This window comes from Mustela erminea, chromosome 20 (genome assembly GCF_009829155.1).
Source record: "Mustela erminea isolate mMusErm1 chromosome 20, mMusErm1.Pri, whole genome shotgun sequence".
NCBI lineage: Eukaryota > Metazoa > Chordata > Mammalia > Carnivora > Mustelidae > Mustela > Mustela erminea.
The window spans coordinates 34,521,323-34,534,081 of NC_045633.1; the positions used below are offsets into that span (position 1 = coordinate 34,521,323).

Below are 12,759 nucleotides of genomic sequence, written 5' to 3' on the forward strand. Positions count from 1 at the left end.
GTCTGCAAGCCAAGGGGAAGGGGGGAGGGGCCTTGGGCGAACCCAACCATTTAAGACACAAGGCTGATGGGGCCGCACAGGGACACTGAAGGCATTCACCTCAGACTGGAAGCTTCCAGAACAACGACACAATGAATTCCTATGGTTGGGCACCCCCGCCACCCCGATCTGCGGTCCTTTTGCTGTGGCCACCCGTGGCTGACTAGTACGCCCCCTGGAAACCTTCTTTCCAGAACCAGAAGCTGTGGTTGGAAGACACAGGTGAGCTTCACACAGAGGGGCCTGATGGTCAAGGTCCGGTCAGCGGCTCTCACGCTGGAAGGTGCTTACCCATCCGCTGACGGGCTCGGGGTAGCAGGAATCGCGGGGTCCCACGCCAGTGTCCCCAGTCAGCCGATTTGGGGCGGGGCCTGGAATCTGCTCACAGGTCTGTTCTCCTGCGGTGTTGGCGGCGCTGGCAGGGACCACCCCTGGACAACCAGTGGTTTTCACGCTCATTAAACTCGGAGGACCACTGGCCCGACAGCTGGGGCCCCTGTGGGAGAGTCACCAGCAGCGATGGGGTGGGGGGGTCTGGTTCAGTGTTTCTTAAGCAATTCGGTGCATCAGCAGCTCCTGGGAAGACCCCCTTCTTGTTCTACACCAGGGACTCTGGTCTGGAATATGGCCCCGGGCAGTGAGACTTGTTTCAAGACACCCCCATGGCTTCTAACGCACAGCCAGAGCGGACCAGAAGGCATGACAATGGCGGGCGCACGCGCCATCGCGTAACTCAGAGCGAAGTTGTTAAGACTTAGGGCTGATCGCGTGGCAAGTGGGGCATCGGCTTCTTTTCCATTCCACTCTCTTCCCTCCATTTTCAAATGCTGTCCCTGCCCCCAACTAAACCAATTTCACACCGATAGGTCACAGCCTACAACTTGAAAAGCGCTAGGAGAGCGTGAAGGCTGAGCTGGAAGGGCCACCATGCTCCCAGGGGCAGTTCCTGGCGGGCTTCACGCAGGGCGGGACAGCTGGGACTGTGTTTCCGGAAGCTCCCCGCCGGCCAGGCAGGCAAGCAGGCAGCCCGTGGGGGGGCCGAAGGGCAGAGGCCAGGGCCTTCAGCCTTCCTGCTTTTGCAACCACCACCCAGAACGCCTCTCCCTTGGAGAGAAGGGAACAGGTTCAAGTCTGGTATCACCTCCTCCAGGAAGTCTTCCTGATTACATCCCCTTTTCCCAGGATAGCAGGTGCTGATGCCCTGCCCGCTCCCAAGCAAGGCCAAGGCCCGGCCAAAGCCGGCAGCTCAGGAATGTGGACACCAGAAGCAACGAGGGAGTAGATAACCCAGGCCCGGCGGGAGCCCCTGGCCCGGCCTCACATGCCTCCCACCCTGCATCCTGGCAGCTGCCCTGCCCGCCCCGTGGGACCCGCCTGGCGCCACAGAGATCAGGCCCGCTGAGGGTTCCGGGCATGGGTGGAGGGGGTCTGCCCAAGGCAGGGAGTGGCCAGCCGTGGCGTAGGGATGGAGACCAGCAAAACCCAGGAGGAAGAGAGCTTCCCACCCAGCAGCGTTCCTAGCTCAGGCTCTTGGAAGGGCTCCTGGGCACTATGGGCTGGAGGAGGTGAGGCGATCAGGGCGTGTAGGAGAGAGCACGGCCATGAGCCAGGCAGAGGGAGCACGGACGGGGCAGGGGGAGCATGGATAGCTCTGCCCACCAGCTCCCAGAGCCAGCGTGGGAACAACTGGGGTGCCCAGCCCCAGGAAGGGAGGACCAGGGAGCGTACTTTGGGGAGCTTTGCTTTGGGGAGCGTACCTCCCAGCTCGGGCCATCACCCTATCAGAGAGTGACTGGAAGGGTGAAATGCCCCAGAGGCCTCCACTCCAGGCCATAATGCTGGCGGGTGAGCTCGCGTACCCCCAAAACACTCACTTGGCTCCCCTGGGTAGCAGGATAATGAACGGAGCCATGAACACCTGTGTGGGTCCCTCCTGTATCCCGACCCTCCCATGGCTCCCCAGGCTACAAGCCAAACCAGGCAGAAAGCTGCCTTCTCTTTGAGTGCATATGCAAGACGGGAAAGGTTTCCCCACCCTGGGGGATGGGAGAGCTCCCCGTGGGTCCGGAAGGAGATCACCGCTCGCCAGCATCCCCAGAGAGGGCCTGGCCCTGGGGTCCCCAGCCTCATCACAGACCCAGGGTACAGAAAGGCACAGAGGCTCCAATAAAAGTAGGCGAGGCCAGGGGCCCCCCAGGGTTTTGGTTAGGGACGGGACAGAGAGAGCCGGTGACTGGGCTGGAATGGGCTGCCGCCCCTGACAGGGGCTCCGCAGTCCAGTTACACAGATCGACATCAGATACAAAGAGTGCTCTTTCTGGCGGTCCGAGTCTGTAGACAGGGGTCCTAACCCCTGTGTTTATACTTGGGATAATAATATCCCCAATCATAAATGGAGATGTGCTTTGTAAACTGTCAAGTGTCAAACAAACGAAAGGCGTATTCTGGGTCCCTGGGGAGAGGGGGGCCTGCCGAGTCTGCCCGGCTAGCCATGTTCCCCCCCACCCGCCCCCCAGACGGCAGCAGACAGTTCGGGAGGAGATATGGAAACAGCACGGAGCAGAACAGCACGGCCTGTCCGGGACACCTACCCCCCGGCTCGCACCGGCCAAGGACCCAGACTGACAAATGACTCAGACGCAAAAAAACACCCAGGCCTGGGCAGAGGCGAGGCGTTGCACAGAGACTGCAGGACCAGAGACCAGGAGCTGGAGAATTGGGGCATGCGGGGGCCGGTGCTCATGAGAAGGGGGCTTCCCCTGGCCCTCCCCTCTCTCCCTCTAGCCTCGGTCCTCTGCTTTGGTCACCGAAACGGTGTCACGGACCCCATCTTGCATCGGCACACGGGCTGTCTACCTGGTGCGGACAGACAGGAGTTTTCAATCTTAAAGGCTTAGGGGAAGCACCCTGGCTCCGTATTTCTGGGGCTTAATGACCCGTTGATGTCACCGTTATTGGGTATTGCTAGATGATCTGCCCAAGGTCATGATGACCGCCGCCACCCCCCTCCACCCCGGCACCCCCAAACTCCTCCTGGGATCCCAGCTGTCGCCCCAGCTCCCCCAAAACTGCCTCCAAGTACCGCCTGTTCCTCCCTCGGGCCGGTCCCGCGTGACCAAGCAGCCCAGACCCGCAGCCTCCCATTGAGCGGCTTTTCACGGCGGACCCTTTACCTCCAGCGAAGTCTGACATCTGTCCGCTTGGCAAGTTCCTCCCCTCTCCTGGCCCGGGCTCAGAGAGGTCCCCAGCTGCCTCTGGGCAGGGACGAGCCCCAGAAGGCCTCTCTCATTTTCCGGCCAAAGCGTTGGCTCTGGGTGACCCGCGGTACGCCCCCACCCTACCCCCCGGCCCCACCACCCCCCCCCCACTGCCGCGGGCAGTCAGTCACCTGCTCTGGTTGGGTCACCAGCATGAGGTAGGGCCTCTCCCCTGGGGCCGCCTGTCCTTGTTGTGCTTCAGACCTCCCCCGACCCCACGTCTGGCCCCACCGGCCCTCCAGGACGTCCCTTCCTCCCGGCCCCTCTCCCTCACCTCCCGCTGTCCCGCCTATAATCTTATTAGTGGGAGCTCCTCCTCACCAGTCCCCTCATGACCTTCCCCTACGCTGTCCACTCCGGGGGCCACTGGCCACAAGGGTCTACTGAGCACACCAAAGGCCACCAGCTGAAATCGCGATGTGCTCAGTTGGTGGTCTTTATTTATGGGGTTTTGTGTGTGTGTGTGTGTGTTTTTTAATGTAACCAACATATATCCACAGTATTAGCTTCAGGACCGCAACATGATAACTCGATATTGGCATATATTGTGATCAGATTAACATCCGCCCCCAGATACGCTGACAACCTTTTCTGTCCTGATGAGAACTTTCAAGATCGGCCCTCTTAGCCGCTTCCAAGTCCGCCATCCGGCGTGGTTCACGGCCGTGACCGAGCCGTACGTGACGTCACCAGGGCTCGTCTGTCTTAGGGCTGGAAGTTTGTACCTTCTGACCCCTTCCCCCACATTACCCCGCCTCTGGCAACTACCCATCCGTCCGCCCCACACCGTAATCTGTGAGTTTGGGTTTTTTTATTGATTTGGATTTCACATGGAAGTGAGATTGTACCGTATTTGTCTTTCTCTGTGTGACTTAGTTCACTGGGCATAATGAGGATTCCTTTCCTTTTTATGGGTGAGTAACACTCCATTATGACGTTTCCTTTGTCCGTTCCCCGTTGGTGGCTACTTAACATGGCTTCTCTGTCTAGCAATTGTAAATCATCCTGCAATGAACACGGGGTGCGGATGTCTTTTTCAAAGTAGAATTTTTGTTTCCTTCAGACCGGATACCCAGAGGCAGAATTACTGGATCCTACGGTATTTGTTTCCTAGGCCAGTTTTAAGACTCAGTACCAAAAAAAAGGAACGTAGAACATCTCCATATCTTTTATATCAATTCCCTGTTCAAATGATAATATTTTAGGTGCTCCTGGGTGGCTCGGTGGGTTAAGCCTCTGCTTTCAGCTCAGGTCATGATCTCAGGGTCCTGGGATCCAGCCCCGCATCGGGCTCTCTGCTCAGCAGGAAGCCTGCTTCCTCCTCTCTCTCTGTCTGCTTCTCTGCCTACTTGTGATCTCTCTCTCTCTCTGTCAAATAAATAAATAAAATCTTTTAAAAAAAAACAAATGATAATATTTTAGATATAATCAGTTAAATATAACGTATGATTAGGATTCATTTTACTTACATTTTCTTTATTTTACGGGGCTATTGGAAAATTTTTTAAATCAGAGGAAGGGCAGGGTCTGGCTTTATGTCTGCAGCTGGGTCTCTCCGATGAGGGAATGGGCACGTCGCTCGGCCTTGCTGCTGATTCTCTCTACAAGCGTTGACACTCGGACCCACGCCCGCAACCAGCGTTCTGTTCCTTCCGAAACCTCAGTTGGGGCCATCTGAAAAACTCATGCTCTTGCTACCAGTGTAACCTTGACTTTATTTCCTACAGGACTGTCCCTTACTCACACGGAGGGGGAGGTGACTGACAGCAGAGGGCCCCATACGCTGGGACGGAGCCCAGCACGGATCCCGGGTCCGATGGACAGCAGGCTCTTCCCAGTCTAGCCCTGAAGCAAGTGTTTGTCTCTCTCCCACTCTCTCTGGTTCCAGACCCCACGCAGAGAGCGCATCCTGTACTCAACCAATAAAAGGACCATGTGTAGACAGGGGGAAAGCAGAAACCGCACCCAGACTCCGGGGGTCCACTCACACCAGCAGCCCCTACCCCCCCATCTCCCAGAAGGCATAAGTGTGCTATTATCGCATATCATCCAATGATGACACGAGAGACAGAACTGGGTCTATCCTCAAACTACCTACAGCGATGGCCAGGGCAGAGGGTCTAAGATAAAATGCCAAGCCCAGCCACAAAGGTTCCCACCAACGCCCCTCAGAGAGGGTCTGGGGACAGGGATGCCAAGGGCACAGGAATGCAGGGACAGAAGCTGAGACTAGGGACCCTTGCCAACGTCCAGCCCTCCTGGAGGCTCCCAAGTCTGGGAGCCGGGGAGGAGCTCCACCAGCCAGAAGGGAGACCAGCCAAAAGGAGGAGAGCGTCAGAGCCCCTGCGCTGGCTCATACAGGGCCTTGAAGGCCGTGCTCAGAAGCCTGGACTTTATCTGGAAGGCAAGGGAGGGCTTCCAGGCAAAGCAATAAGGCGCTCAGAGCCGTGCAAGGAGGCAGCGCTGTCCTTTCTAAACAGGTGCACCTGGAGGACTTGGGGGGACGGAGACGGCCTGTCAGTGGCGCACCTGGATGCCCAGCAGCGAGGAGGCAGGGAGGCTCGTGGGTGATAACAGAGAAGCCAGGCTCGCCCAGCCCGAGATGCGCCCCGCGGCCATCCGTGGGCGGTTCCACCTTCCCGGCCTCGTTTAACCTACGCAGCTATGCAGGGAGGTGGGTGTAGAGCAACTGAGGACGGCCGGGTTTCTGGAATGTACGAGGGAATGAATGATCGAGTGTTGGCTAATAACTGCAACGCCCGGTCCTTAACTCTGTACTGAGGGCGCTGGGCTAAATTGTACTGAAGAATCAGCTCAGTGGGTGAGTTCTGAACTAAAGCCCCTCCCGCCGTGTGCAGACTCTAGGCTGAGTGTCCCTGGAGCTGCTGCCGTGAGCTCGGGGCGCTAAGAAGAAGGGAGTCCTGGGTGGGGGTGGGACACAGGGCCCCAGCCGTGCGGGGAGAGGTCTGGCCCAGCAGCCCCGAGTCTCTCCCTGCCAGCGCCCCCTCCACACCTCTCCCAGGTCCCCGGGTAGCAAGAAAACTCTCCTTCTGGCTCCGGCCTCTCTCCCGGTCCTGGAATTAATAAAGACTCTGAGCAGACTGCGGTTTGCATTTCTGAAAGCCGGTTCCTGCCCACGTCACTGCCCCGAGAGAAGTGGGGCCCAGCTCCTCCCCAGCACCCCCTCCGCTCCCCCTTCCCAGGAGGGGGCAGGCGCACAGATGCACCCCTACCCCGCGGCCTCCCCTCCCCACACGCAGGCTCGCCCTAGGCGCTGAGCCGCCGGACCCCGTCCCTGAGCAGCCCCAAGCCCCTACCAACAAAGACCATCTTGGGCTCATAACCTCTATCTGCTGCCCCAAAGTCCCCCCAAAGAACACACACTGGAAACAAGAGCTGTGCATGTCCTGGACGCCTGTTTCAAGCCTGTTCTCTTCACGTGCCCACCCCCCTTCCAAACTGCCGCTGCTGCCTGCAACCAGAGGAAGAGGCAGGGATGGCCCCGGGGTCCCAGGGTGGTCCCGCAGAGAGCTGGCCTTACAGTTACCCCAAACACGGGAGCAGCCCTTGCAGGACGAGCGGAAGCCACAGCGTGACTGCTGGTACTGAGACCCAACAAGGACGGAGCACTTTGGGTCCGGCAGGTGCGGTGCAGGAATATAGGACCATATTTTATTTATCTCCGCAGTCACCCTCCTAGGCAGGGATATTTATCGGCCCCTGACGTGGGATGAAACGGAAGCTCTGTGAGGAGCTTACCCCAGTAGAAAGCACTAGAGCTAGAATTTAATGCTAGGTTCGCCGGAGCCCAATGCATGGCCTTGCCGCTAGACCTCCAGGTGGCCACGGGGCTCCCGGCTGCAGGAGGGGTGCTTTAGCCCCCTTGCTCAGACCTGCGGTGGTGTCTCCCCCGCGCTCTCTCCATCTGGAGGCAGGGAAAAGCTCACAGAGCTTGTGGCCTCGACTTTTTCCCTGTGGGAGGCTCTGACGAAGGCAAGTATCCATCTCCCTCCCCAGTCCTCTGGCTCCCGAATTTCTTCTCCCACTTTCGGGGTCTGGGGAGGCATGACCCTCTCCTATCCTATCCGACCCCAGAAAAATCCCCAGGGTCCTCATCGTGTCTCAGGCAGGCTGGGACCTCCGGAGTCCTTCTGGAGATGCGGGTCCCCGCTGTTTCAGCGCAGGGCCGCCCCCTCCTGGCCACCAGCGGAATGTCAGGCCCCTGGGGCGTTCTCCTGGGCCGGAGTCTGGTCCGGGTGCTAGCGGTGCTCGGCCCCGTGAGACAGATGGGGGCTGGGTGATAAAGGTGGCTGAGCCACTTCTCAGTCCAGGTGAGGTCCCCAACCCCTGGGTCCCCCGTAGAGTACCTGGGGATCCGGCCTGAACTTCACCAGACACTGTGGTCTGCACGGGCCTGCATGTGGGACTGTGACCTTGATCCATGACAGATGGAATCTCTGTGGTGTGTCAGGGTATCCCACATGTCCCCCAGATGCCCCAGGGGACAACGCCAACATGGCCTTAATTCCCAGGCCATTCCCCTGGTGCAGCCCCTCTGCCTTTGCCCTTAAGGATCCCGGACCTGCCCCGCACTCCCTCCTCAACATCAGACAGGAGACTGTGACCTAAGCCTATAAAGAATGGAGCCCTATAGTGTGTCAGGGTCTCCCTTCCTTTCCCCAGATGCCCCACGGGGCAGCGCCAACATGACCTCCCCTTCCAGGCCATTCTGCTCACAGGCCCTCAGTCTCAGCAGACATTGGCCCCAGGCCCTGGACCCCAGACCTGCCCGACACCCCACCTCCCCAGCTTCGGGCAGGGACCGTCTCGGGCCAGACCCGGGGGTGTTGGGGGAGTCTGGAGGGCCGGGTGGGGGCAGAGGCTCGGGACAGCTGGCTCGTGTCCCCACGCTGGGCCCGGGGCCCAGCCGGAGGGGCGGGGGCCTGGCCACTCGGGCCTTGGCTGGGGCCGGATTTTTGGCCGGGCTGCAGGGCCCTGCCTCCTGCTTCCTCTCCCGAGGGCTGTCCTGGCAGAGGCCCCCCTCGCACTTTCTGGCGGGAACAGGGCCAACAGTGAGAGAACAGCAGGAGAGAGATGGGGGGGACTGTGTGTGTGTGTGTGTGTGTGTGTGTGTGCGCGCGCGCGTGCGCCCGTGAGTGTGTTTTAAGGAAAAAAGCCCACAGTCCAGTCCCGTCAGACCCAGCCTGGGAGGCTTGTGAGCCGGGCCTTTCGTAATTGCCCCCTCCCCGCGGCCCCCTCCCCCAGGCCCCCTCCCCGCGGCCCCTCCCCCAGGCCGCCCCCTTCCCCCGCCCGCTCGCTCTCCCTCCCTCCTTCCGTCTCTGAGGCAGCAATTACGCTTTGGGGATAAAACGAGGCGCAGAGAGCGGGCTGGGGCATTCCTCCCCGAGATGGCGGGTCTGAGAGCTGCAACCCTGCGGCCCGGAGTCCTCCTGCTCCTGCTGGCCATCGCCCACCCCTCGAAGCCTGGAGGTAGGCCTCACCCTGCTCCCGGGGATGCCGGCAGCCCTGGGGGGGGGGCCGCCCAGCCAGGTGGTCGTGCTGACAGACCAGAGGGCGCCCTTCACCCCGCCGTCCTCCAGGGGTTCCCAGGCGGGAGCCCCCTCGGCCACTGGATCCTTGGAACCGCCCCTCCCGAGAGCCAGCCCGTGCTGAGGAGGAACCTGTCACAAGACTCGGGATGGTCCCAACCGAGTCCTGGTTCTGATGCCCCAACGGGGCTGAGGACCCCTGCTCTGTCCGGGGTGCTGTCCCAGTGGGGGGAGGGGGGACTCCTGAGCACGCCGGGGAGGGGCCAGTGGGGGTCCCGTTGGGTCGTTGGGCACCGGCAGTTTGCACACCTGTGGATCCAGTAGGTGCGCACATGTGCCCCGGGGAGGCGGGGGACCTGGGCTGGAGGCCAGCTCTGCCGCTGTGAGCTGTGTGACCTCAACAGGTTCCTTGACCCCCAGGGAAGTCAGGACACCTGTCTGAGGAAGGTCAGAGTTCAGTGGATTACGGGGCTGTGGGTTGGAAAGCCGCTGCCGTGGTCTGTCCCTGGCGAGGAGGTGGGGGGCATCCCAGCATGTGTGTGAGTGTGTGCACGTGCACAGGAACGAGTGTGTGGCACGCGATCGCACAGGTGAGCATGTATGTGTATGCCCAGGTGTGTCGTCAGACAGGAGAGGGGGAATGTCTGTTCACAGGTTTATCCCTGAGCAGGTGTAAGTGTGCGTGTGTGCGTGCGTGTGTTGGGGCAGGAGTTGTAAGGTATGCTATAGTGTTGTTAGCGTGTGCACAAGTCTGCCACCCGACAGGCATGTGCACCTGGGAAACGCGCTCTCCAGGTGCGGATGGTCACTGTGCCCGCGAGTGCATGTGTGCGCATGTGCACGGTCCAGAGCACGAATGAGGATCGGGGAAACCGGGGAAGGTATTCATCCTCTGGCAGAGAGAGAGGGTGGCCAGTGGCAGAGGCTCGGGGCAGTCCCGGACCATCTGGCATGCTCTCTGCCACAGGGGACAAGGGTACCCCGCCATGGGGCTGCTACACACCTCAAGGGCCCCCAGGAGTGGCCACCCCGGGGCCCCCGAAGGTGTTCGTGGCCATGGAAAGAGAGGGGCGCAGATACCTGAGCCATTTGGTGGGGTAGCCTGGGTGGGGTCAGCTTTCTGGGGGCGTCCCCCTTGCCGTAAGAACCAGACCTTCGGTGCGGGGGACAGCATGGGGGGCCCAGTGGGGACAGAGCCACGCCGTGGGGGGCTGGAGTTAGGGGCTGGGCAGCTGCAAGGTTTCCGTGCGATGGCCTAGCTGGGCAGGACTGCTGGGAGCAGAGGGTTCCAGCACGGGGGGGGTGGGGGTCAGCTCCCGGACCTGGAGGGGGGCAGGGGGACTCGCACACCATCAGGTGGGTCCAGCAGGGGGATCGAGGCAAGCCCCAGAGGACAAGCCACCCCAGGGCCCCCCGTAAAAGCAGCAGCTCTAGGCCTTCCTGAACCTCCTCTCCGCTCCCCGAGGTGTGACCCCTGAGCACCTGCCTCCCCAGAGCATGGCAATTCAACCCCTTCAAAAATCCCAGGAGTCGAGAATATTATCCTCTTTTGCAAATAGGGAAATAGAGGCTGAAACGGGCTAAGGCAGCGGGGGGGTGGGAGGCGAGCCCCAGCCAGTTCTCTGCCAAAAAATGAGGGGCGGGGGCCGGGTACCAGGCTGCCTCCGGGGAGGAGCACACCCAGGGATGAGTCTTCCAGAGTGGGCACGCCCTTGAGCAGAACGCACCCCTTCCTTGTGTCCTCGGTGACACTGCTAACCTTCCCCTGTCCTTGTTTGGTTTTTTTTTGTAAGCGTAAGTCTCAGCTCGGTCCCTGGTGGTAGAGCAACTGGGTCCCAGTATGGGGTGTGGGAATCCATGACATCTGTTGGGGTTTTTGCCCAGAGCCTCCGAGAGAAGTTAGGGTTAGATCAGGGGGGCGGAGTGGGAGGGGCCGTCTACCTACACACACACACACACACACAGCCTCCTGCCCAGCTCTCCTGGGGAGCCAGCTCCCCCCATGCCTGCCCCCACCCACCAAGAGGCTCCCATGGGTTCCCCACCTACAAAATATTCTATTTCCTAGGGGGCTCCCTAGGAAAACTGTGATAGAAAGGGTTGTCTACACCCATTCAGGGTGGGTCCAAAGCAGCTTTGAGGACCAGCCGCCCCCTAACCCCCATGCCATCTAAAAAAGAGACAGAAAACAATGACATCGGGGAGAATTCTTTCCCCCGTGCCCCAGAAATGTTATCAGCCTTTTCTTTTCCTGATTCCGGAACTAAGGATGATTTGGAACTGGGATTGCGGACCCTGGCTGCCGGCTGGAGTTAACCGGGGGGGCTTTAAACAGCGCTGATACCAGGGTCCCACCCAAGAATTCCTGCTTTATTTGGTCCGAGGAGGGCACTGGATTGTAGAGGTTTTGTAAACACTGCCCAGGTAACTCAGATGAGCCTCTGGGCGGATGGCCTGCGGTTTGGGGGTGCTAATCTCGCTCTCCAAGTTGGCTGGGGCCGGAGGCAGAAAGGCAGACGTGCCCAGGGGGAGGGAGAGGACAAAGTCACCCACTCGAGGACAGATTGTTTTCGAAAAGCCCTTGGCAGCCTTTCCCCAGGCAAACAATAAACAGCTTCGTGAGGTCTTATCTGCTCCCCCCGCCAGGCCCCTGGACTGAGGCTTGGCAGAGTCCCTTGCCAAGGCCTCCTGGTCCTATGCTCATTCCCAAACGGCCTTCTCCACGTCTTTGAACCTGAAGCCCAGGGCCCAGGCGGAAGGCCCTGCGTCCCTGCGTGGGACCGGGGTCCGCTGTGGGTCCCGGGCCAGGCGCCTCATCTCAGCAGCCGTAAAATGAGGAGAAACATCCCTGCCCTACTTATCTCCTAGGCCCAGGGGGAGACTCCTGCCAAAGTCACATCAAATAAGGGGACTGTGGGAATGTGAATTTCTGAGACGATTCATCTTCTGATTCAGAATGTGTTTACTTGGACCGACTGACTCTTACAATTGGTGCATGTTTTTATGGTTTAACTTTCCCTCTCGCTACTCACGCCATGTTTTGTCTCCTGGGTGGAGCGTGCATGGGTGATGGAGGAAGCAGATAGGACTGCGGGTCCCCGGGGGTGTCCGGAAGGGTTCTGGGAAATCCAGGAAGGCTTCATAGCAGAAGCGGCATTCGAGTCAGACCTTGAAAGAAAGGGCCATGAGAGGCCGTCTGTGGATAAAACATGAGGCTGGGTCTCTGCGGCTCTGGAGAGACGGAGGGGCTGCTTCTATCTCAGCAGAAAGAAGACGTCTCCGCAGGTGGAGATGGGAGGGGGTGACTTCCCCGTCACCAGAGGCGTGCAAGCAGGAGCCCAGGGCGATGTTTGCGGAAGGAGTTTCTGCCCGGGCCAGAAGACTGTTGTGATCTCTGAGAGTCTAGGAGGCGAGAGAGACGAGTCCCACCATGGGCTAGCCTGCAACACAAGCCAAACCCACATAAAACAAGACAAGCGTGCTCCAAGCCAACGGCTTTGGGCCCGCCGAGCGGTGAGAACCACAGGCTCAGAGAAGGCAGGAGGGGAAGAATCTGAGATCAGTCTCGGAGGAAGGGCAGGGCTTGGGTCGCAGAGAGGCGCTCCTGGCGGGAGGCACGGCTCTGGCCAAGGAGGGGAGGAGGGAGATGACCAGCTGGGGTGTGGAGTCTGCCCTTCTGGAGGCCCTTGACGGACGACAGCCTTAATCTGTTCTCACCTCTCCTGCACTTGGCGAGGAGCGGGGACTGGGATCCTTCGGCCCTGCCCCCCCTTCTCCCTTAGCTCCGTGTGGAACAGGGTGTAAAATATCTCTAGCTCCCCCAGGCCGGCATGGTTCAGGCTCAGAGTTTAGCAATCGCTGTTGGGATCTGAATCATGGGGGGGCCGGGGGGGGGGGGGAGGGCCCGGGGCAGG

The 12,759-nt window shown here is 60.1% G+C and overlaps 1 protein-coding gene across 2 annotated transcripts in view; it reads left to right on the forward strand.

Annotated features, from left to right (window-relative positions):
- The first annotated feature begins 8,462 nt into the window (after window positions 1-8,462).
- The window catches only part of ELN (elastin), a 29,707-nt gene continuing 25,410 nt past the window's right edge, over window positions 8,463-12,759 (forward strand). Inside the window, exon 1 of one of the 2 annotated variants that reach the window (XM_032327408.1) lies at window positions 8,463-8,786. In XM_032327408.1, coding sequence (XP_032183299.1) covers window positions 8,705-8,786 — 82 coding nt within the window. In that variant the 5' untranslated portion in view covers window positions 8,463-8,704. The remainder of the gene's footprint in view (window positions 8,787-12,759) is intronic. The other variant, XM_032327407.1, reaches the window with a different exon arrangement.